At 40.8% G+C, this 25,279-nt stretch overlaps 1 protein-coding gene across 1 annotated transcript in view; it reads left to right on the top strand.

Moving 5' to 3' along the window:
- The first annotated feature begins 4,946 nt into the window (after positions 1 to 4,946).
- The window catches only part of LOC108707887 (MAP3K7 C-terminal-like protein), a 33,299-nt gene continuing 12,966 nt past the window's right edge, over positions 4,947 to 25,279 (top strand). The window contains exons 1-2 of the mRNA XM_018245956.2: positions 4,947 to 5,313; positions 9,392 to 9,505. Of these exons, the coding sequence (XP_018101445.1) occupies positions 9,436 to 9,505 (70 nt within the window). The 5' untranslated portion in view covers positions 4,947 to 5,313; positions 9,392 to 9,435. The remainder of the gene's footprint in view (positions 5,314 to 9,391; positions 9,506 to 25,279) is intronic.

Genomic DNA, 25,279 nt, shown 5'->3' with positions numbered 1-25,279 from the left:
ATATATTGATAATGGGTTGAATGCAGAGGACCTCTTGTATTTGTCATCAAGAAGGGGGAAGGGGGCCTACAGAAAGTAATGTGCAGGGGCTCAGGGGGTGATGAACTTGGCTGTAGCAAGCAATGCCAGTCAGCAGCTGCAAAGGCAAAAAAGGTCTTGAGTTGTATAAAAGGGCCATTGATTTGGGGGAGGAGAGGGTCCTTCTTCCACATTACAAAGCACCATCTAGAATATGCCATCCAGTTTTGGTATCCAGTGCTCAAATGTTTTTGAATTAGAGAATGTACAAAGAATGGTAAAGCTGGTAATGGATATTAAAGTCTCGGTTATGAAGAAAAAAAAAAGTTTCGGTTATTTGCCCTGGAGAAGAGACACTTAAGCGGCATATGATAACTATGTATAAATATATAAGGGGATCATATAATAATCTCTCTAATGCTTTATTTACCAGTTGGTCTTTCCAGCTGACGGAAGAGGTTAGATTATAAGAGAGGTGGTTCCATTTAAATATTTGGAAGGGTTTTTTACACTGAATGCTGTGAAGTTATGGAATTCTCTCCCTGAATCAGTTGCAATGGCTGATATATTAGATAGCTTTAAGAAGGGGTTGGATGCTATTTGAGCAAGTGAGAAATGATATGGTTATTGTAAATAGCTCTTCATACAAGTTGATCCAGGGACTGGCCTGATCTTAGAGGAATTATTTCCCCTCGAACTGTAGAGGCTGCAGATAGGGTTTTTTTGTGCCTTCGAATGGATCAATGCTAGTTAGGCAGGTTTTCTGCAGATATAAAAGATTGAACTTGATGGATATATGTCTTTTTTCAAGCTAACTTACTAAGTGAGGAAACAAAAAGCGGGTGGGTAGAACTTAACATAAGAATGAAGAGATCGGAAATATAGAAACGGAAAAAAAAAGAGGTTGATGAAGATTAGACCAAACAGCCAAGAAGAATAAAAAATGTGAGAAGGACAGAAAGACAAAATGATTAGGGGATAGATATTTCTGATGGCTCCCCAACAGCACACTTAAAAAATTAATTATTTGCCAGTCTTGGGGGGCGCTGTTTCATTAGAGTCTATGGATGAATAGTCATTTTACCAAAGCTAAAGCACAAAGGTGATTATTAAAAAAGCATTCTGTTTGATGAGAAACCTGTATTATAGAGGAATATCTTCTAGAAAAAAAAGTAGTCAGTAAGAATAGTAAGGGATCTGCTGCTTGGGGGAATAGTGCCCAGCTCATAATCAGTCCAGCCCTGTCCTTAGGCAAAAAGCCTGCCAGTCTGTCATTGGGTGGTAAGGACAGGTCTGACCTACTCAGAAACCTGCAGCAGAAGGACTCCAAGTGCAAAAAACAGAGAATTGTGACACTTTGCCCTCCTAATAGTTAATGACCCCTAAAGCCTTCTGCTACATAATGTATATTTTGACAAGAACGTGCAAGTGGCAGGCGTGCCGTGTCAGAGGTTTCAGTGACAGTATTCTCTGCTAAAAAGGTCATTGGCATTCCAATGGGATGAAGCCCAGACTGCGCTGACAGAATAGCATTATCCTTACGCTTGCGGTTCCCCAATATGTTTGCTGCTATCTGTTGTCATAGACCATTTTGTGCATGTTGGTGAGTGACCTCGAGCTCTCAAGTCCACCCCTGACCTCACTTTCCCTCTCCGTCTAGCATCAATACAAGGGAAAGTGAGATGCAGCCTCGTTTCTGGGTTGTTCTTTTAGATTGTTGCCAACATTTTCTGGGATTTTAGTCCACCTCCAGTCATTTGATTCAGAAGATTTAACTATCATGGCAAATTAGTTTCCACCCACCCATGTCCCCCATCCAGCTGCTTTTTAAGCTTGTGATTCTGGACAGTGTCACAAGACTGGGGACTAGGTCTAGACTAGGACTAACAGGTATAGAGATAACAGACAAACACAAACTGCTGGGTTATGGACACACAAGTGAAGGGGTTCCAGCACCAACTGAAGTGGTAAGGTCTGGATTATATTGTGCTGTCCTTTGCACCTAATTGTCTTAATCTGGCTGGCCATAGCCTTCTTTATCATAGCTCCTGACCCTTCTATTATGTTATATTCTGATTACAACAAATTGGCAATGGTTGCAGTCTAATGGGACACAGGTCCTTGGTGCAATGTCATTAAACCTTAGATGGAAATATCAAGATTTAAGATTAACACGAACAACCTCCTGAGCTTTGCTGTTGTCTATGCCCAGAGGTAACAAAAAACAGGTTAGAATAGCTACACTCTTGTACTATCTATGGAAAAAGTATGTGTATGGTTACCCTGTAACCTGCTGTCTTGTTGCAAAGCTTTTTGACCCCCAAAGCAACTAGTTAAGGGGCGAATCTGTACCCAAAAATTAGCGAAACTCCGGAAAAATTAGAGAAATGCAGACAAATTTGCAAAACGCATTGAGGTCAATGGGCGTCAAAATTATTTTGACGCGCAACAATTTTTACGCAACAATTATTATAGACGCGACTCTTTTGTCCAAATGCATTAGACATCCGAATAATTTTGATGCGTGACAATTTTTATGCGCGCAACAATTCTGACGCTTGACAACATTTTTCCACTGTGAATTTTCACAGCAGTTTTGCAAAAACATTCGCGGCCGGTGAAGTGCGGAAATTAAATTAAAGCTGAGAGTATAGGGTCAAACACTTTACCCCCAACATAACAAAGTACAGTTAGATAGAAAGGGAGAGAAAAAGAAGGGGGGGGGGGTAGGCCATGAGAGATAGATTAATACATGTAGGCATAGATGCATTTAGTATCCAGTTAGCTATTGTCCTGGGGTGTAGCTGAGTCCAGTGTATCCGCCCATATGGGCCCCAGACTTTTTCAAATTTGTCTGGGCAAACTCTACTCGTACTCGTGTATCAGCTTAGAGAGTGGGATTGCTTTGTTTATTAGGGATTTCTAATGTTTTAGGGTGGATGCAGTAGGCAATTTCCATGAGAGGATAATTATTCAAATTTGATTATTTTGCACATATAAATAACATGCAGTCTAGGGGCCCACCACATGCTCTCCCACTACCTGCCCTTTATGAACACAGAGCTGCTGAATCAAAACACGGTGTATTTACAGGCTCTTTAGACTGAATTTGGGCAGTGCAAACTGCTTTTTCCTCAGTTGAACTTGTTTTTTGTTCTTTTCACTGTGCATATAGTAAATGAGGCCTATGTTCTCTTAAGGTGGCCATACACTGAGAGATCCGTTTGTTTGGCGATGTCGCCATATGAGCGGATCTCTCCCTTATATGTCCACCTTGAGGTGGGCAATATCAGGCTGATTCATCGCGGGCCCTAGGGCCCAACGATCGGATCATAACGAAGGGTAACGGAGGGTCGGATCGCAGGACTGCATGAACAAAAAGATGCAGCCGCGATTCGACGGGATTTTTAGTCCTGTCCGATCAACATTGATCAGTGAAGCCAGTCGGAGGGCTAATAAGCTGGCAACTCAGTCTGCCGGCAGCTTTTATCGGCCCACGTATGGCCAACTTTAGTCTGCACTTTTAGAAACAATGCACCTTTTGGAGAAAGCATTGGGGCTTTGAATAAAAAGTTTTGTTGGCCAGGGCAGCTCATCAATGGCAGATTAATGACACATGAGGCCCCTAGGCTACATCCACCCAGATCCCCTTCTTGGCTACTGTTGGGTCCAGATGTGTGCAAATCCAGGCACGTGTGCACCCGAGCATTCTTCACTGGGTCGGATGCAGGGGACTGGGCCTGCGAGACGCTGAGAAAAAACCCGGCTCTAGTGGGCCCAGATTTGTTCCCAGGGCTACTGCCTCAGGGCCTTCTGTCCAGCAACCGTGCCGCTGCTTATGTGCGCGGCGGGGGGTGGAAGCATGGGAGGCAGTGAGGCAGCAGCCCTCGGAGTACGGGGGGTGGGCCCTGAGGCAGAAGCCCCAGTGGGCCCTGGGCCCCTCAGTCCGACCCTGTTGGGGTGTGCCAGTGATGTCACTGGATTTGCATGCATGTGCCTTGCCTTGTCTTCTTCTCCCAGCAGATGCGCCCGACCAGACCCAAACAGCACAAAATAAAAATACATTTTCCAAGAAAAGAAAGTAGAATTATAATGGTAAAAAAGCTAGATGGGCTCCTGATCACACTGGGCCCCTAGGCTATAGCTTAGCCTGTGCATTAATCTGATCATAATTATGTAACAGAAACCTGCCGATTAACAGTTCTGATGTAGTGATGGGCAAATTGCTTCTCCATTTCCCACGAAATTCGCAAATTGGGTGAAAAATTAGCGAAACACAGATTTTGCCGCTGGTGACAATTTGTCGGCATTAAAATGGACTCTGGTGTCAAAGTTGGAGCTCATTAAAGTCAACGGGCGTCCATTAATCGTTGCCGGAGTCTGAATTGCTGCCGGCGTAAAAAAAGTGGAAATTCATAGCGATTTCACGCCTGGCGCATAAATTTACCCATCACTATTCTGAAGGAGAACTCATTTGTGCTACATTGTTTCAGAAGTCACAACCAGAGAACAGAAAGGGATAAACAAATGCTGCTTTTAATGGCAGTGCCATTTACAGTATAAATCCCTGAATACGTATAGTGAATGTGGCTTAGTATTACATTTTCAGATCCTACGGATAACGCATATATTCATTCCTTGTTTATGATCCCCCCAATGACCCTTGCGTTTCGGATGTACAAAAGTACAGACTCTGCTCCCAAGTGCTGACTTTGTTGGCAAAAAAAAAAAAAAACTCTTATTCTATAACCTGCTGCCAGTCCCAGTGGGCTCTGTCATCTGTGCGGCTGATTGGAGCAGCGGACATTTTTGCTGACTGTAGTCACACTATCTTTGCCAGTTTGCTGGAATAGACACCGACCCTGATTGGCCCGTGCAGAAAACATTCTTGAACTGTGAAGTAAGGCCGTTTGTATTTTAGGTTGGCCGGGGCTAATGAATTAAAAGCCTTGAACTCTTCTGCTCTGTCACTTTTTTTTAAAGCCTCCGTCGGAGAGAATGATCCCTGAAGCATGGCAAGCCATTAAGTGAGAGAGGAAAGGCAGAAGAAGCCAGGAGGCAAAGCAGAGAGAAAGAGAGAAGTCCCTTGGGGGAAACAAACTTTATTCAAATTGCAGGTAGCCCTATGCCTCTCTGACAGCTGTCCAAGTCTCTCAGGGCCTGTCAGTGTGCTGCTATGTAGCAGGTGCTCCTTTTGCTTCTATTCGTCACTTTACTTCATAAACCCAAAGAGCAGCCAAGGCAGCGGCTGTGACCCAGGATTAACCAAGGGCACCACACACCCAGCTGAGTGAGGTAAGATGACAGCTGCGGAGACCGCCGAGGCTGTAATATCACTTAATCTGCGTTCTGATACAGATTTTACAAATAAACAAGTGCCAGTGTGCATGTGGAACAGTTGTTGTTTGAGTAACGGAGCTGCTCGTTAGGCTCCTGCCTAGACACGGTCATCCCCATGAGGTTACTTTGTAGCTATGCACAGGCGGTGTGCCTCCAACGTGCGACAGACACAGGGGACCTTGTTGGCAGAGGGTACACGAGATAGAAGGGCTAAGTGGGGATCAGCAGTGCTCTAAGCCAATATCATCTGAGTGGCTTCTGTTTCTGCTGAGAGTGACACCGATTCCCAAATCTCGTTGGGTAGTGCGCTGCCCGACGCGTTTCACCCTGACAGTTATATCAAAAGTAAAAAGTTCCTGCAACCAGCATCATGAGAATATCAGATTAAGCACAGCCCTTGCGTGTTCCTGTTTTATTAAGCGGCTGAAAAACACATTGATAAGCAGTGAGGTTATTTGGATGACATTTGTTTAAAGAGGAACGATCGCGTAAATGAAAATTTAATATAAGCTTCATCATACTGAAATAAAAAACTTTCTAAATACAATCAATTAAAAATTCTGTACCATTTCTGAAATAATCAAGTTTATCTTCACTATTCCTCTCTCAGCATCTGTTTCCCTTCATTCTCTCTTCATGCAGCAGTTGAGTGTCAGATGAATGATCCAATATATCTTATAAGGGGGTCTCCTTTTGCCAAGAAGATGTATTAGAGCTCACTCTATTAAAATCACCAGACATCATGTCTCTCTACATGCAGAATTTGTGCAAAAGGCGGTGATTTTGTCTGTACTGGAATCAGTTATTTGAATAAGATCTAATTCATCTACTAGGAAAGGAGGTCCTCCTATAAGATATATTGGATCAAACTGTCAATGACTATCTGATACCCAACTGCCTGAAGAAGGCAGAATGAAGAGAAACAGGTGCTGAGAGAGGAACAGTGAATTTCCGCAATAGTTCCCCTTTAACAAGGGTTGTCATTCTGCATGTTTTCATACCTTCTTACAGTATAGAGTCAGCGGAGAGATTATGTCCCCAATTCACTGGCACTCACAGTCGGAAGGGATTTGTAGAAATAAAGTCCCCCCCATAATGAAGAATCAATGTAACTGCAACCCAGGGTTGCCAGGTTGGTAGTTTTCCAGCCAACATGGGCTACAAATTTAAAGTCCAGGCGGGTTTTGAAAGTACAAACTAGCCAAGGCATGGATTTGGGCTATTTATTGGTCCTTTGGCTGGTTTGTGTTTTGGAAACCAGCTAAAGTTTTTTCTTGCCCTAATGTGCTAAGCCTGCGTCTCCCAATGGATGTTGGGTAATGTAGTTTTTGTTTAACAATTTGCCAGCTGGCAAGTTTAATGTAATACTACAATACCCAGTATGCAATGGGGCTGGCATGTGTAGAAGTCGGGCGTTCCCAGATTTTGGGGCTCTGTACCCAATTTTCCCGGCACTCTTAAGCATTCTTGCATTTTCCAGTGACTTTGCTCAAAATCAGAAAATTTTGGAGCAAAAATCTGCTGGCCACCAAAATCAGACAATTTTGGAGCAAAAATCTGCTGGCCACCAAAATGTCAAGAGGTTGACCTGTTTTACCAATATTTATTGATATTGTATATGTATTATGGGGCCCCTATACTTCCTGGGCTCCCCTTTGTAGTTACAAATCTGTCCCATTTTGCTTCATGGAAAAATCTGAAAAGACATATTTTCATATATTTTTTAGACTTTTTTTCACTGCACATATTGTGCTATTTTTGGGCTACTTCTGAAGTGCCTCTTGGCTAGTTCTGGGCTGGTTTTGTAGCTGATTTTGAAAATTCGACCTGGCAACCCTGCTAAAACCTTAGATGGAGTTAAGTAGAAGGTCTCGTAGAAAGTCCTTTTCTATGTAAATTGGGATTTGCTATTTATTTTACTTTATGTCTGTTGGGCTATTTTGAGGGTGGACGAATCCTAAGTTTTCATATGTTTTAGAGAAAGATTTAAAATGAGAGGTCTGACTAGTGAATTGGTTACCAGGACCTCTGACTTTTTTTTTCACAGTTCTGGAAAGTTTTAAACCAATTTCAATTCAGTTTAATTCAGGTGTACAAAGCAGAAAACAGAGAACATGGAAAGCGTAAATTAAAATACCAACCACATACTCTGCACTAAACTGATAAAACCTTATTGGTTGCTATGGGTTACTGCCCTGATGCCAGTTTGAAACTTTACTGGTGCCAGTAAGCTGTTTGCCTTTTATTGTGGGATCCGGTTTCAGGGGATTTGACGGCAGACAAACTTTTCACCACCTGCTCTGTTAATTCTTTCTTTATTTGGAAACGCAGTTGCCGTAGTAATATGTGTGATTGTATACAATTAGTGTTTACATGTAGATGTTTACAATGAATAAGGTCCAATTTATTAAGGGTCTTCAGTTTATGGGCCCTTATGTTCCTTATGTGTTGCCTGCTGTTAAGAATGTGTTGTCAATCTGCCCCTATTTTGGCAGTTTTGGCCCCAAAAGGCTATGCACACCTTAGATCTAATACTCAGCATGTGTCTTGAGTAGGGGTTGTGTCCATGGTTTGTGGAACAATAATATGGTGTTGATTGTGTTCTAGATCAGTCCTGTCCAGCTATTTTTATACAATGGGTTGACTACAAAAGAACTCAGGAGCCCATGGGCAGGCTGGGATCTATATAAATGCACATGAAGGCTACACAAAGCCTACTTGCCCCCTGAAATTCATCCATGATATATAAAAACTAAAGAAGGAGCAGGATCTTCTTGTAATAAACCATGGGGTTAGGGAATGTGTTAACAGGAACCAAGACACCTAGTAACCCATAGCAGCCATCAGCAGTCATCATTTAGGGTGGCGACACACTAAGATTCCAGGCCGACAAATCTCCTCTTGTTCCGGTGACTAATCTCCCCAAAAAGCCTTCCCACTGGCTAGAACTTAAATTGCTGGTGGGATGGCACTCAGATCACTTCATTTTCCGAAGTTGCCCGAAGTTTCCTCGCAAAGCAACTTCTGGTGAATTCAGAAAATGAAGTACTCTGAGTGCCATCCCGCCGGCGATTTTCGGGGAGATTATTCGCCCGAAGAAGAGCGTGTATCACCACCCTTACAGGCCTCCTCTTTGAAACAATAGATCTGGTCATTTCCCTTTACTAGAACATTAGAATCCTGGCAGATATTTTTGCATCTCCCCCAGTGTGAGTCTGGCACTAGGTAAAAGCACAATAGCAGTTAGTGCCCAACAAGGGCCAGTTATCAGTTTGGTTAGAAATGTAAAGAAATAATATATGAAACAGGGAGAATATGGAATAAGGTGGCAGTGGGTAGGACCCCACAGCAAATTCATTTTCGGGCCCCAACATATCCAGAGGTTGTTCCGTTTTACTAATATATGTTGAAATCGCTCTTTATTTGGGCATCATAGATCCCCCTTTACCTCCTGGGCCCCCTACAGCCACAGGGTCTGCTTCTTCGGTAGTTACTCCCCTGGTAGGCCATGTTTGTTGTTACTTGATGCCACTTCTCACACTCCATCCAACATTCTAAATTTGAAAATTGCGACCAGTGCCTCCCACCCATCTCACCCACCCAAGCCACCAACACTGCCCATTTTCCAGTCCCCAAACCAGGACTGTCATTGGAAAAACCAAGACCATTGGGAGGTACGTTCCCAGTCTGTACCAACATACAGATTCAAAGGACTGAAAGGAAAATCTATCATTTATCTATAACTTTTTATCCGTCCATCTATCATGTGTAGCATCTCTAGTTCTTTACTTCGGTCTAGCAGCTAATCAACATTGTTTATATATGTGTTTATAATGTGTATATGTACCCATATATAATCCGTCTGTATCAATACGTAGTCATCATATCACTCTGAGAATAAGATATTTCTCATAAACACATATTGAAATGGCAGTGTCCCACTTGGTCCCCTATACCACCTCCCAGCATTCTCCTTTTTCTAAAGTTGCATCAATAACATGACACCACTTTTATGTTTCTGTTTCTTATTTAGCAATACAACATCTAAGAAAGCAAAAGACAAGCTCGGCGGCACACATGATCACCACAGCAAGGATACCTGCTGATAAACCTGTACGGATCTCCTTCAGTCTTAATGACTCTACAGGTATTGGACAAGTTTTGCTTGCGCATAATATGAATATGGCATATAAAAAACTTTTTTTCCAGAACCTCTATATTTTAGTATTCTTTGTATGATTTTTTTATTTATATGGTGTTATATGGCTTTATATATTATATAACGGACCCAGAATGATTAGTTGCTTACTAATGTTTGCCTAACCATCAGCCTCTCTCTATAGTTTTGCAACATTTGCAACATTTGCTCATGGCCTATTACTTAATAAACCGTTACAGGAGGATCCAGGGCAACATATACTCACTTCATATTGTATATCAACATAATGGGCCTTCAGGCTGGGCCCCCTTAGCTCATAACAAGGTTACAGATATATAGAAACATTGGGGTAACAGTCACCCTGCAATAGTTCTCGGGGGGTACCCAGGGCACAAATAAGCACTCACCCCAAATCTCCCCCTAACTGGCCTTCAGGCTGTCCCCCATTAGCTTATAACATTATAAGCAAATAAGCTTGACCTCCACCACCTTTTAATTTTGGACCACCTAAATATTGAGGTAGGGGCAATTGATTTGTCACTAGACAAAAAAATGTAACAAAAAAATGGGTATTTTACCATAGCTTTTAGCAGAAAACTTTCTGAGCTGCATATCCATGATGTCTATGGGTCCTTTGGGGATAGATTGCACAACCAAATTGCTAATGTAATGTGGGTGCCCATTGTTCTCCTTCTGAGCCCAGGTTTAACTTGCTTTTCATACTGACATGCAGATGCCCCCACCAAAATCCAAAAACAAACTCAATGTTAAGCTACCTTACTCATATGCCACCTATTAGTAAAGCTAAAGGGTTGATTATCAGGGGTAGCCTGAGAGATCATCTTGGCATAACTCTGGCTACTGTATCTTTAACCAAAGTGCATTTTTTTGCAGCAAAACTAAAGCAAAATTTCAATCTGAAAGCATTTGGTATCTATAAAGTCACTGTGCTGTAGTACAACTATACCACAAGGCGCATAATATCATGTTTATATACCATGTTCTAAAAGGACATGCACACAAATTCATGAAACATAGTAACATAGTAAGTTAGTTTGAATAAAGATACACGTCCATCAAGTTCAACCATTTAAGTCTATATATAACCTGCCTAACTGCTGATTGATCCAGAGGAAGGCAAAAAAACCCATCTGAAGCCTCTCCAATTTGCCTCAGAGGGGGAAAAAATTCCTTCCTGACTCCAAAATGGCAATGGGACCAGTCCCTGGATCAACTTGTACTATGAGCTATTTCCCATAACCCTGTATTCCCTCACTTGCTAAACACCATCCAACCCCTTCTTATACCTATCTAATGTATCAGCCTGTACCACTGATTCAGGGAGACAATTCCACATCTTCACAGCTCTCATTGTAACAAACCCCTTTGAATATTTAGGCGGAACCTCTTTTCTTCTAATCGGAATGGGTGACCTCGTGTCAGCTGGAATGACGTACTGGTAAATAAAGCATTAGAGAGATTATTATATGATCCCCTTATATATTTATACATAGTTATCATATCACCCCTTAAGCGCCTCTTCTCCAGAGTGAACATCCCCAATTTGGATCTTTCCTCATAGCTAAGATTTTCAATACCTTTTACCAACTTAGTTGCCCTTCTCTGTACCCTCTCTAATTCAGTAATGTCCTGTTTGAGTGATGGAGACCAAAACTGTACGGCATATTCTTTATAGGGCCTTACCAGTGCTCTATACAGTGGAAGAATGACCCCCTCCTCCCCTGAATCAATGCCCCTTTTAATACAGCTCAAGACTAGTATATAAACTGATAATATCTCTGAAACTAAAAAACAAAATAGCAGAAGAGCTGTTGAGGCTGAGGACTTCCAAGGTAATTTTCTCAAAGATATGACCTGTGCCATGAGTAACGTTGAGAAATTTGCTGCATGACAATTTTATGGCAAAAGTTGTTGAGGAGCCAACCAGAAAAAAAACAGACAAAATTATTCCCTTATGAATTAAATATAGAAGCTCCAAGAAACACCAAATGTGGCTTAATATAGAAGTAAAGAAGTTAATAGGAAAGAAGAGAAAGACATTTAAAAACTCGTTTGATATAAAGCCCCAGATACGACTGCTTTCTAAACTAAGGTCTGTTGGACTTAATGGACTTAATGAACATTACTCACGGCACAGGTCATATCTTTGAGAAAATTACCTTGGAAGTCCTCAGCCTCAACAGCACTTCGGCTATTTTGTTTTTTAGTTTCAGCAATATTATCAGTTTTTACACTGCTAATATAATGAATTTAAACAACAGCGTCACCTGCTGTTCATTTTGGCCAGAGTCATCAGAAAATTGAGACAGAGAGCAGAGGAAGGCTTCGTGATGTTGTTCTGCTTATAACTTACCAGAGAAATGTCAGTTGGTTCTTCCCTGCCCACTAAATTCATTTTTTGAGCAATACCTGGTAGGGATGCACCGAATCCAGGATTCGGTTTGGGATTCGGCCAGGATTCGGCCTTTTTCAGCAGGATTAGAATTCGGCCGAATCCTTCTGTCCAGCCGAACCGAATTTGCATATGCAAATTAGGGGCGGGGAGGGAAATCTCGCAATTTTTTGTCAGAAAACAAGAAAGTAAACAATGGTTTCACCTTCTCATCCCTAAGTTGCATATGCAAATTAGGGTTCGGATTCGGTTCGGTATTCGGCCGAATCTTTAGCAAAGGATTCGGGGGTTTGACCGAATCCAAAATAGTGGATTCGGTGCATCCCTAATACCAGCACTGTTATGTATGACCGGGCACAGCCCGTAATGTATTGTTCTAAAATTCTAAAATTGTTCTAAATTCCAGAATTCTGACAGTTTTGAAATTTTTGGATTCAGCACCCTTTCTGGCCTGACATTTGGTCAGGTTATAATAATAAAAGAAATATAAATATATGGTATTTAACAGTCACTCCAAATTTTTCAAATTTACTAGCCCTCGGCTTGGGCCCCTACCTCTGTGCTATATGTTTTCATATTCTTTTCCACTATACAATGTGCTTTTGTTCCATTGCCGAGTCAATATACAGAGTACCCTGTATAACTCATCAGTATGTAGAATATCATTATTCATTCCTGCTTTTCTTCATTGCCCAGTGTGGTATTCCCGGAGCACATTCTCCTTCTATTACTGTCCAGATCCTCATACTTCCCTGTGGACAGATCCTCAGCCCAATGATTTAGAGCTACATACAGTACATATTTCCCAGTGTGCCGACACACATCAGTAATATTTTGAGAGCATTATGCCGAGCATTTGCCGAAGGAATATATACCGTATATTAAAGGGAAACTTCTCACCTATGCACAGAGCCTGCATTTACTCAATAGACATGTGTTATACAAGAGAGTACAAACAGAGCACCACCTTGGTGTGCAGTTAGTCATTCAAAGCTCTTGACTATGCGCTGGAGAGTGAGAATAAATAAGTCCCACCACATAGTCCAACAGGAGGGGGATTGTGTAAACAATACATTGATTTCAACAGTACTGTTTATTTTTAGGCCTTTTTTTAGATCGTATTTTTATAAATGTTGAATGTTTACTTATGATAAAATTAAAATATATATTGATGTCTGATTGTACAGCCCTCCTGGGAAACAAGTGGATAATAAGATATAAAGCAATCCAGAACCCAACTAACCGGGACTATATATTGGCAGTTCAGGGAACTAGGGTCAATAACAGTGTAGGGCAATAAGCAGTTTGTAGAGTGGTACTAGAGCATGGATGCCCAACACAAGCATGTTGAAAGACTCTGTTTGGACACGAGGTCACCCATTCCGATTAGAAGAAAAGAGGTTCCGCCTAAATATTCGGAAGGGGTTTGTTACAGTGAGATCTGTGAAGATGTGGAATTGTCTCCCTGAATCAGTGGTACAGGCTGATACATTAGATAGCTTTAAGAAGGGGTTGGATGGTGTTTAGCAAGTGAGGGAATACAGGGTTATGGGAGATAGCTCATAGTACAAGTTGATCCAGGGACTAGTCCGATTGCCATTTTGGAGTCAGGAAGGAATTTTTCCCCCTCTAAGGCAAATTGGAGAGGCTTCATATGGGTTTTTTTTGCTTTCCTCTGGATCAACTGGCAGATAGGTAGTTAATAAAAAAAAAAAAGAAAAAGGTTGAACTCGATGTACATGTGTCTTTTTTCAACCTTACTTACTATGTTACTATGTTACCTGGTTTTTATACAAACAAAACTTGTCTCCAAGCCATGAATTCAAAAATAAGCTCCTGCTCTGAGGCCACTGGGAGCAACATCCAAGGGGTTGGTGAGTAACATATACTGAACCACTGGTTGGGGATCACTGCCCTAGAGGAAAAAATTAGCTTTATTTCTACTGTAAAGTGTTGGGAATTCAACTGCAGGACTTGCAATGTGACTGCGTCCACGGCTCTGTGCTGTGTTCCTTCAGGAATATTGCGGATGTAATACAATCTAACTGGAGGAATATAGGAGAGAGTTTGTGTCCTTTCTCTGATCCCAAAGGAGCGATATTTTCCATTGATGCTACTTGATGTGTATATTCGTTCGAATCGAATGGTCGAATATAGCCTATTCGATGGTCGAAGTACCCAAAAATTGACTTCTACATTCAAACTTTATGACATTCAAACTATTCACTCGAGCTTAGTAAATCTGCCCCTAACAGTATAGAATTTTTCAGTGAATATATTTAGAAAGTGTCTTATTTCACTGAGATAAAGTTTAAATGAAATTGTCATTTTTGTGATAGATTCCTTTTGAAGAGGTTTGGTTTTTGAACTAAAATCATTTAGGAATAAACCCCACTAATTGGTATATTTGACTATGTTTTGACTTCTCTGAATTACTGAGTAACGGTATTATATGAAAATAATGCAGTAATTGCAGGAAGATTGCATTTTGCCTAGCTGTTTGCAGGCACACACAGATGAATGAGGTGGAATCATCTGTTTTACTCTGGGGGCAGATTTACTAAATAGCGATTTACTAAATAGCAAAGTGGCTAACGCTAGCGACTTTTTGCCAGAAATCACATCCACAGGGACATTGGCAATTCAATAACAGGCGCAGGTGCCAATTTCCTAGCGAAAGAGGCCGTCACTAGCGTTCGTTCAAACTCTATCGCCAGACGACTTTTCACTCTGGCGAAAGGTCAATACTCCACAAATTCATTAAAATGTCGATTTTACTGAACGTTACCTCTTTCGCCAGAGTTGACTTCGCCACCTCAGACCAGACGAAGTGCTAAAAAGAAGCTGATTTTCCTCAATCTTCTGTCACTTACATCATAGCCTGTGAGCTGAAAATGCATTAAAGTTCCAAAAACGCTGGCTGCTTTTCCTTTTTTGAAGCGGGAATGCCGGCAAAAGTCCTGACCGGTTTTCTCCGCACATTTTATAACATATGGAACATTCATTTTACAGTGGGCTCATGTGTAGGGCATTATATAAATTCACTTGTCTTTATTAAAGGGCACCTATCACAGCCAAAATCAAACACATATTAACAATCTGACCAGTACAAGCTAAACACGTTTAATCAAACTACATATAGTTTTTTGAAAAAAACTGCAGGTTTTAAAAAATCCCTTACTTTGTCAAATGGGTTCTTTCATTGAGGGAGGCCATACTGAGACTATAACAGAGACTATAATATGCAAATTTCAGGAGCATGCTCAGATTGTAACACTGCTTTGAGTATTGTACCCAGAATGCCTTGTTTAAGTAAACTCCTCCACTAGAAGTATCAGGAGATTTCCCTATCTTGTCCCCTGCTGGTGATGTTATTATGCAAATGAAGGGCACACACTAACTTCCAGCAGGTGGCAGCACTACTGAACAGCAGCTAACACACAGGTTTGGCTGATTTGAAAATAGCTTAGAAGGGTTGATAAGCAACAAGGAATTTCAACTGAGCATGTGCGAGATTTCAGAGCTACAGTTGGCTGGGAAGATATAGGTAGGAGGAGCCAGTGAAATCCAAGATGGCTGCCTCAGCTAGAACTGCAGTGGCGATAGGGAAGATCTTGCAGAAGGAATAGTGAGCTGATCATTTACATTATACAAACAATTCTAACTGTTTTAAAAATCGGATTTCTTGAACTTTCACATAGTGTATTTACTTAGTAAATGATTTTGTTCATGATTGGTGCACTTTAAGGTTCCCTGGACATTTGTAAGAAAAAGTGGTAACTTCAAGCATTTGCACCAACAAAAAAAAAAGACCTCCATACAACTTTAAATTACTCGCCGTATGCAAATTGACCTAAGCGCAAGATCACTAGCGAATTTTCGCTAGGCACAAACGAACGCTAGCTCATCTTCACTATGAAATACTCACACTGCTGAAGTAACGATAGTGAAAAGTCGGCAGCGTTCGGTGCCCGGGTGCAACTTCGCATATTAGTGAATTAGCATAGTAGTATCGAATTTGCGCCTGGTGAAGTGGTGCGATGTGTGCGAATCGGTCTCTGGCGACAATTCACTCTTTGGTTAATCTGCCCCTAGGTGTTTATAAGGTTTCTCCATTGATACCATTGAGAATTCAGTACTTTCCATACAGTAGTTTATACTCAGGTTCATGTCTCACCGGATGTATTCTCTGGCAGCAGCCCGAGAAGTGCTTGAATCCTGCTGAGAAGCCTGTCATTAGTGTTAATGGAAACTGTCTGTTACCAGCGGCAGAATTTGTCCTGAAAACACTCAAATGTGTGCTGAAAATCCACCTGTCACTGCTGATGACAAGGTTCTCCGGAAAAAAAAAAATATATACCGGTGGAGAATTGTTTTCTGGTGTGATACGTAATAGATTTAATTCCAAAGGATAATTATATGAATTTGGGATTTCCTGTTGAGGTTGGACATCCTACTTTTCTAATTAAATATTAAACAATTGATCAACTGAGAGATGCCCAGAGTCTTCTATTTTTGTGTCATTGTTGGGTGGTTTGGGACTCTCTTTTGCATCCATAGGTTTATCCTTGGCAAGAAACACCTTGGCCTTCAGACATGGGATCAAGTGAGTCTCCATAGGACTAATGATGGCCCCATGAGAAGGGGAAGCAGAATTTTAATGAACATAGCTGATATGGATCTCTGCTTGGAACAGGTATGGGACCTGTTATCCAGAATGCTCGAGGCCTGGGAATTTTACAGATAAGGTGTCTTTCCGTAATTTTGATCTCGCACAAAAAAATAATTTGTAAAAAAACCCTTTGGGATTGTTTTGCCTCCAATAAGGCTTAATTATATCTTATGTTAATATGTAGTGATAGGCTGGCACAAACCGGACCACACTCCATTAATTGATGCAGTTAAAAAAGTATTTCATGTAGCAAAACAACGTCTCAAAAGAGCCTTAGGCGTTTCGTGCCTTGCTGGCACTTAGTCATAGTTGGGTTCAAGTACAAGGTACTGTTTCATTTTTTTAACAGGGAAATCATTTTTCAAAATGTGAATTATTTGTTTAAGATGGAGTCTATGGGAGATGGCCTTTCTACAATTCAGAACTTTATGGATAATGGGTTTTCCAGATAATGGATCCTAAACATGTACAATTTATTTTGGGTCTGTTGTAAGTTTAGGGACAGCAGATTTTACATTTATTTCTCGTGCTACAAACTGAGTAGGTTCAAGCCCCTTTTTGTGGCTGAACATTTGCTCCTAAATTTATTATAAAGGTACAGATATAGAAGAACATTACCTTATCAGTCATCTGGCTTTAGTTTCAAGCTTATTTTATAGTGAATTAACATAGGTGGAGAATACTGATGGTTTAGGAGGGCTTAGTCTCCTCAAAAAGAGACCAACTGACAAAAATAAGTTCAATCGTTATAAGCTGACCCCTGAAATGCCGTCTATTTGTAGCCTCCTCAAACAAAAAATGAGACCCTCCTCCCCTACCGTTCACCCCGAATTTTACCGTAACTACATTTGCTCCAAGGCACCAACTAAGCATTCCCCCAACCCACCTCTAGCTGGTCATCAGTGGTATGGTGGGCTGGCGCCACAGTCTGCTAACCTCTGCCTTGCTCAGCCATGATACACCAGCCCATGCATAGGGAAAATTTTTGAACCTGATACATTGCTGATATATTATTACACTTTAGAAGTCTATCACTCTCTCAATATAGCTTGCCCAGCTGAAGCAATTGGCCCATCAACACATTCCCGGGACACTGTATTTGCACCTCAAATTAAAGTGTCTCAGAGCGTCGTACCTATAAATACAATCTGCAGCTGTTTAATGGATACTTGGACAAGCCCATTATGAAATGTACTATGGTATGCAATAATACTCCGCATAACAGGCAAGGTTATCTTTGTAGCCATTGACTCAGTTGTTTTGTGGCAGTAAAGACTTTTTTTTATGAGTAGTCACAGAATTAGTTATATAATAAATTATCCTTGAATAACTTGCATTGTAGCGCATGGAGTCAAGACCATTCCCACCACTTACACATTGCTGGCTAATTATAGGTGCTTCTTCAAGAAAAGAAACAAGAGTGTCTTGAATAAGGTCACAAGACATGACCATAAAACCAGGACTTGACACACTAAGCTCTCTGTTGGGACTTGTAATGAATGGGGTTGGACTCAGAGCCTATGATTTATGGCAGGTGATAACTGTTTGCTGTAGAAGTATTTGAGAATAAGAGGTGGACAAACTGTTTTTGGCAAAGCAAAGGTATTTGCTCTGCAAGAATCTTATGCGTTAGCCACCTTATCCATGTTCCACACATAGCAATGGCAGCCACCTTCATAATGTTGCTGGTATCGTCTGTCCCCGTCTCCTGTGGTTGTGTATGGGTGCTTAAATTCCACCCGTAAAAGTATGTTTACTTGTATGCTATATCCACCAGACAATTCTTTAACAGGTTGAATCTGGTCTGAAATTACCCCAGACCACATTATGAAGGTAATAAAAGTCATAAGTTGACTAACAAAAAAAAAAATGCATTATCTCTTTTTGGCCCAAAGGGTAAAATCTGTAGGCAGGAGGGAGAGGAAACAAAAAGGGTCATTTATGATCATAAGTGCAGTTGTGGGCCTGCAGAATTCCTCGTAGTCAGTTCCGCATAAAACCCTCATTAAAGGTAGACCTGCTACTTTAACTATCCCCCAAAGTCTATGTAGTCCATACACATTCCTTGCATTTTCACATGTGAAGGCACATTTAAGCAAATGCATATTCTAGCCTTTTGGTGCAGAGAAAACTTTTTCAAACACCATGTAAGGAAAGTTAAGTTGAAACCACATTTGTCTAGATCTTTTCCATGTATTTTTATAACCAACGTTAGCTTCTAACTTTTTCCAGGTACTTAGTGCAGAGGCCATTTATTCAATAACTACTTTAGGAAACCTACGTTGACCACTACTAGAAGCCAAGTTAGTCTAGAAAATTTTCCATTTATTTAGCGCAGAGGCGCTTTCTTTACAAGCTACATAAGGTGATCCCTGTTAGAACCAATGCTAGTCCTGGAAATTTTCCAATTATTTGGTGCAGAGACTACAGAGTTTCTTCAAAGGTTACCTAAGGAAGCTTATGTTGACTTTTTTTAGAACCACCATAGTCCAGAATATTTTTCTTCAAAAGCCACCTAACAAAACCTATGGTTGAACTTTGTTAGAACTCAAGTTAATCCAGAACATTTTCCATTTATTTGGTGCAGAGACGGTTTCCTCAGAGGCTAATAGAACCATTAGTCCAGAATATTTTCCAGTTTTATGGTACAGGGCAATTTCCTCAAAGACTACATAAGACCATTTCTTCACAAGCTACCTAAGAAAACTTAATGTGACCACTATTAGAAGCCAAGTTAGTCTAGACTCTAGAACATTTTAAATGTATTTGGTGTAAAGGCAGTTTCTTCAAAGTCTACTAGAACTAATAGTCCAGAATATTTTCCTGGTACAGGAGAATTCCCTGAAAGACTACAGAAGGATATTTAAATTGACCTCTGTTGGAACCGATTTCAGCCTATATTTTTTTCCCGTCACTTAGTGCAGAGGTCATTTCTTAGCATGCTACCTTAGGAAACCTAAGTTGACCACAATTAGAAGCCAAGTTATTATAGAACAGTTTCCATTCATTTGATGCAGAGGACATTTCTTTACAAGCTACCTAAGGAAAGCAAAGATGACACCTGTTAAAATCCAGATTAGGCCCGAAATGTTCCATTTTTTTGATGCAGAGACAGTTTCTTCAAAGGTTACCTAAGGAACTTATATTGACGTTTGTTAGAACCCTCTGTAGTCCATAATATTTTCCAGGCTTATGGTAAAGAGGCAATTTCTTTACAAGCTTCCTATGAAAACCTATATTTGACCTCTGTTAGAACCAGAAAATGTTCCAATTATTTGGTGCAGAGACAGTTTCTTCAAAGGCTATCTAAGGACCCACTGTAGTCCAGAATATTTTCTGTGCTTTTGATACAGGGCAATTTCTTCAAAGACTGCTTAAACAGATTTAATTTGACCTCTGTTGGAACCAACGTTACCGTCTAATCTTTTCCAGGCACTTATAGCAGAGGCTATTTCTTCACAAGCTACTTTAGGAAACCTATGTTGACCACTACTAGAAGCCAAGTTAGTCTAGAAAATTTCCATGTATTTGACGCAGAGGCAATTTCTTTACAAGCTACATAAGAAAACCTAAGTTAAGGTTAAAACCCACATTAGTCCATAAAAATTTTCCATTTATTTGTTGCAGTTTCTTCAAAGGCTATCTAAGGAAGCAGATTTTTACCTTTGTTAGAACCCATTGTAGTCCAGAATATTTTTCAGGCTTATGGTACGGTGGGGAGACACCTGCACCACTTTAATCAGCTCAAAAACCGAGGAGATTAAGGTGGACTTGTCCATTATTCGTCACAATATGCAAAAGATTCGGGAGCGGGCAAAGATCGCGGAACAGCGTATCGGTGATCTGGAAGATGTAAGCCTGCCATTGGCGGACAGGGTTCAACAACTGCATTATTTTGAAATGGGGCTAAGGTCTGTTGTTTTCTTTTTTTACGGGCCTAAGATAGTGGGCACCTACAGGAGCATCCTACAGTTCTTTCAGTTCACAGCGCTTCTCAAGCGCACTGCACTGGTCACCCCAGTTTGTTATTCTATGAGTTATAGGACAAATTCTACCTACATGTTGGGAGGAAGGTAGAAGAGGAGGTGGGAGGTACAGGGAGTTTAGGCTTGTTAGTATTGTTATTGGTTCAAGTGACTACTATGCTTTGTTCATGAGTGATGTGATTGGGAGGTATGATTCTTGTAGACATAGGCGGCCCTTATCCAATTATGATCCACAATGACTTTAACACTTTTAAGCTGGAACGTGAGGGGCCTCAACTGCCCCATTAAACGTAGGCTAGTCATGGATCACCTAAAGCATAAAAATGTTGTATTGCGTTGCTTCAGTAAACCCATCTCACAGGGAGTAAGACATTGGCACTAAAGAAACCATGGGTGGGTTGGCACTTCCATGCCACATAAAGCTCACACTCCTCAGGTGTTGCGATTTTGGCATCTACGCATGTGCCTTTTCAACTGCTCCACCTGCAATCTGATGTAAGGGGCAGATTCCTATTTCTTCATGCTAAAATTCACCATCAGGAGTATATTATAGCAAATTTGGATATCCCACCTCCATATGACTCCGCTTGTGTTTTGCAATTATTGCAATTTGTTGTTAAATATCCGCATGCAAGGGTTATAGCAGCAGGTGATTTTAATACCCTCCTAAATGCTAAGATGGACAGGGTGCGCGGATAAGAGCGTTTGAGGGAGTGGATCAATAGTCAAACCTAGCAGATCTCACCCGGGGGACTGGCCTTACCGAAATTTGGAGGCATTTTTACCCTCTCACTAAGCAATATTCGTGCTTTTCAGCATCCCATTCTGTCCTGTCCAGAACTGATCTAGCTTTTTCCAATGACTCTGCTATAATCAATGTAAAAGGTGCCTCATACCTACCAAGGGGAATAAGTTATTAATGTGAATGGGGATAAACAGAATGTAAGGTGGGCATTGAATCCTATCTGGCTGACAATCCTTGATAATAATAAGGGACACGAAACGGCAATACAAGAATTTTTTACTAATAATTCCCAAACCACTGATGTCAATCTCCTCTGCGATACCTTTAAGCCATTCCTCAGGGGGTAACTGAATAAAGAGATTATTACACATTAAAAGCAAGACAACTCCAAACCTCGGTGGAGCAGGAGATTTTGCAGGCTGAGAACCTTTTGACAATTAACCCCTCACCCCTTCATTATTCCCAATTAAAGCAACTGCAAGAAATATATGCCAATATCATGTGGGAAAAGTCACAGTATAAACACCTATTCGTAAAAGCCAAGATATTGCAACAGGGGGAGAAAGCTGGTAGATTGTTAGCAATGCTTACCAGAGAACAATCCACACCTCCCATAATTACCAAAATTAGGGCTGGGGACGGCACAATCACCACTGACCCCAAGGATATTCCGCAAACTATGGTTGAATTTTACGCAGAACTGTATAAATCTAAACTAGACCCAAAGGATAATGCCATGGACTCTTTCCTTACTGAACTACAATTCCCACGATTGGCGGAGGAAGGTAGGGAATTCTTAGATCAGCCCATTACAACAGATGAAATTTTCAAGGCCATAGGATCATTCCCGGTGGGCAAAGCTCCAGGAGCAGATGGAATTCCCATTGAATTTTATAAAACTCACTCTGCACTGATAGCCTGCACTGATAGCCCCCTACCTATTAAAAATGTATAACTATGCCGACCAATGCCTTCCCGGCCTCTATGTACAAAGCCACCATAATACTTTTACCAAAACAAGGGAAGGACCCAACCTATCCAGAAGCCTATAGACCCAAATCGCTCCTAACAGCTGATGCAAAAATCCTAGCAAAGATATTAGCCAAAAGGTTGGGAAAAGTAGTAACGCAAATTGTTACGGAAGGGCCCATTCTGCGAATTGGGACATAACCTTACTTGTGCTGTCATGTCATTTGTTATACTGTAAATCTTCAATAAAACTCACTTGAACCAAAAAAATAAAGCCACTCTGATCCACTAGCTGTTGTTAAACTAGAACACCCAAACAGTTTAGTGAGTTCTGAGATGCTGAGTGTTACGTTTCCACATCAGCTGGCCTGAAAGGTTTCCATTCACTAATCTAGAATGAGGCAACCCTTGTTTGATAAAGAACTGTGACAATTGATAAACAATTACAACCAGTTTAAGCGCTAGCTCAATTTTACCAAAAGCAGCGGGGGGAGGTGACCGAGTCAGTCTATGTACCCATGATCCGTGTAGCATGATTCATCCGTCTGCTTTTAGCTCTTTCCCCCTATTTTTAAAGAAAGCAATTAACATCCTTAAAGTAACACACTTCAAATCTGGATTGACAGCGTACACTGAAGGGAGTTAAATTCGTCCGAGTGATAAAATACTGGCAAGCCAAAGCTCTCATAACTGATATTAATAGCCAAGAAATTGAAAGCTTATACCCTTTTATCATCTTGTTTAGTCTTGTTCCTTAATGCGGCTGCTAATCCTAGCTCAGCTTGCTGCGGCCATCCGCTGGCCTGGGAAATAATATTGTCATTGCTTTTTATTTAATAACGCGAGCAGTTTGTTCCGGCAGGTCGAAAAGATGAGAAACTCACTGTCATTATGGGGCTGATTCACTATGGGTTGAATATCGAGGGTTAATTAACCCTCGATATTCGACTAGGAATTGAAATCCTTCGACTTCGAATATCGAAGTCGAAGGATTTAGCGCAAATGCTACGATCGTACGATCAAAGGATTATTCCTTCGATCGAACGATTAAATCCTTCGAATCGAACGATTCGAAGGATTTAAATCCAACGATCGAAGGAATATCCTTCGATCAAAAAAACTTAGGCAAGCCTATGGGGACCTTCCCCATAGGCTAACATTGACTTCGGTAGCTTTTATCTGCCGAACTAGGGGGTTGAAGTTTTTTTTAAAGAGACAGTACTTCGACTATCGAATGGTCGAATAGTCGAACGATTTTTACTTCGAATCCTTCGATTCGAAGTCGTAGTCGAAGGTCGAAGTAGCCCATTCGATGGTCGAAGTAGCCCAAAAAATACTTCGAAATTCAAAGTTTTTTTACTTCGAATCCTTCACTCGAATTTAGTGAATCGGCCCCTAGGTCTCACTGGATAAGAAATTATGAAATGTTCACATATACCTGCTGGGTTGGACTTAGGCCAAAGAAGGTCCCTGCCCTGTCTTTTCAATGTCATCTATCCTTGCAAGGGAAACATTTTTATATTATTCATTGTTAGATATTTTTTTCTATTTCCATTAGGGGTAACTTACACAAGCCATAACTAAAGTAACTTCGCATTTTAATAAATTTGAGTTGTTCCAGGGAATTATCGCCTGGCGAAGTGTTGCGATGGGTGCGAAGCCGTCGCTGGCGAATATAGGGTAAATTTACCCTATAGACTAATGTCTGTCCATCCATTAAAGTATATATTATATATATATAATAGGGGGTCTTGATAAAGGTCTTAGGAGCAGACCGAAACGTTGGCCGAATTTTTTAATGTAATTTAATAAATATGGATTTTTAATCTTTTGTACACAAACCCTGGTGTGCATCTTTTTTCTTTCGACATTTGGATAATTTTGCCCTTGAAGATAGCACCCAGGTATCAACTCAGAATCATGCATTACGGTGTGCGTTAAGAACTTCTGGACTATATATATATATATAAAAGCAAAATGAGTAGCTAGTACTAGTTACAGTGGGTAAAGAGACCTACACTGGGAGATATTTCACTAGATCCAGCACTAAAGGCATCTCAAGTGCCAGAAATAGCGATAAAGAGTATTAGTGATGTTCGGACTGGCCTGAGACCCGCCTGAGATCCACGGTACCCGGGTTGAGCTCTTCCTTCCGCTATCCCCAGCCGTGACTTTACTCTGACGCCATCTGTCTTTGCAGCCTCTATGTATAGGCCCACACTTGCTCCGCCCCCTTCCGCTATCTCAGATATGGGCGGATCAGTCGCTGGTCTATAAATAGGGTGCCCGTGCCGTGGGTGGGGTTCAGGTTTCGAGGGTTCCTTTTGCGGTTCCATATATTGTCGAACTGCACATCACTAAAGAGTATCCTAAATACAAGCACAAAAGTGTCTCAAGAGAAGGCATGGATTAAAGGGGTGGTTCACCTTTAAGTTAACTTTTAGAATTCCAAATTCTAAGCAATTTTATTTTTTATAGTTTGTTTTAACAATTTGCCTTCTTCTGCTGAATCTTTAAAATGGGGGTCACTGACCCTATCAAAAAACAAATAATCTGTAAGGCTACACATGTATTGTTATTTCTACTTTTTATTACTCCTCTTTCTATTCAGACCCTCTCCTATTCATATTATTCAAATCAATGCATGGTTGCTAGGGTAAATTGGACCCTAGTAAGCAGATTACTGAAATTACAAACTGGAGATCTGCTGAATAAAAAGCTAAATAACTCAAACACCACAAATAATAACAAATGAAAAACAAGTTGCAAATTGTTTTATAATATCACTCTCTACATACATACATAAGGGGCAGATTTATCAAAGGTCGATTTTCGAAGAAGTGGGAGTTTATTTGACCTCCTATAACTTCGAAATTCGAAAAAAAACCCTGAAATATATTAAAAAAATCTAAAATTTTTTGTGGGAGAATAGGCTGTATTCGATCGTTTCAATTGAAGTAAGATCGAATTCGATCCA

The sequence above is a fragment of the Xenopus laevis genome, chromosome 2L (assembly GCF_017654675.1).
Source record: "Xenopus laevis strain J_2021 chromosome 2L, Xenopus_laevis_v10.1, whole genome shotgun sequence".
Taxonomy (NCBI): Eukaryota; Metazoa; Chordata; class Amphibia; order Anura; family Pipidae; genus Xenopus; species Xenopus laevis.
This window is presented reverse-complemented; position numbering and strand designations above follow the sequence as displayed.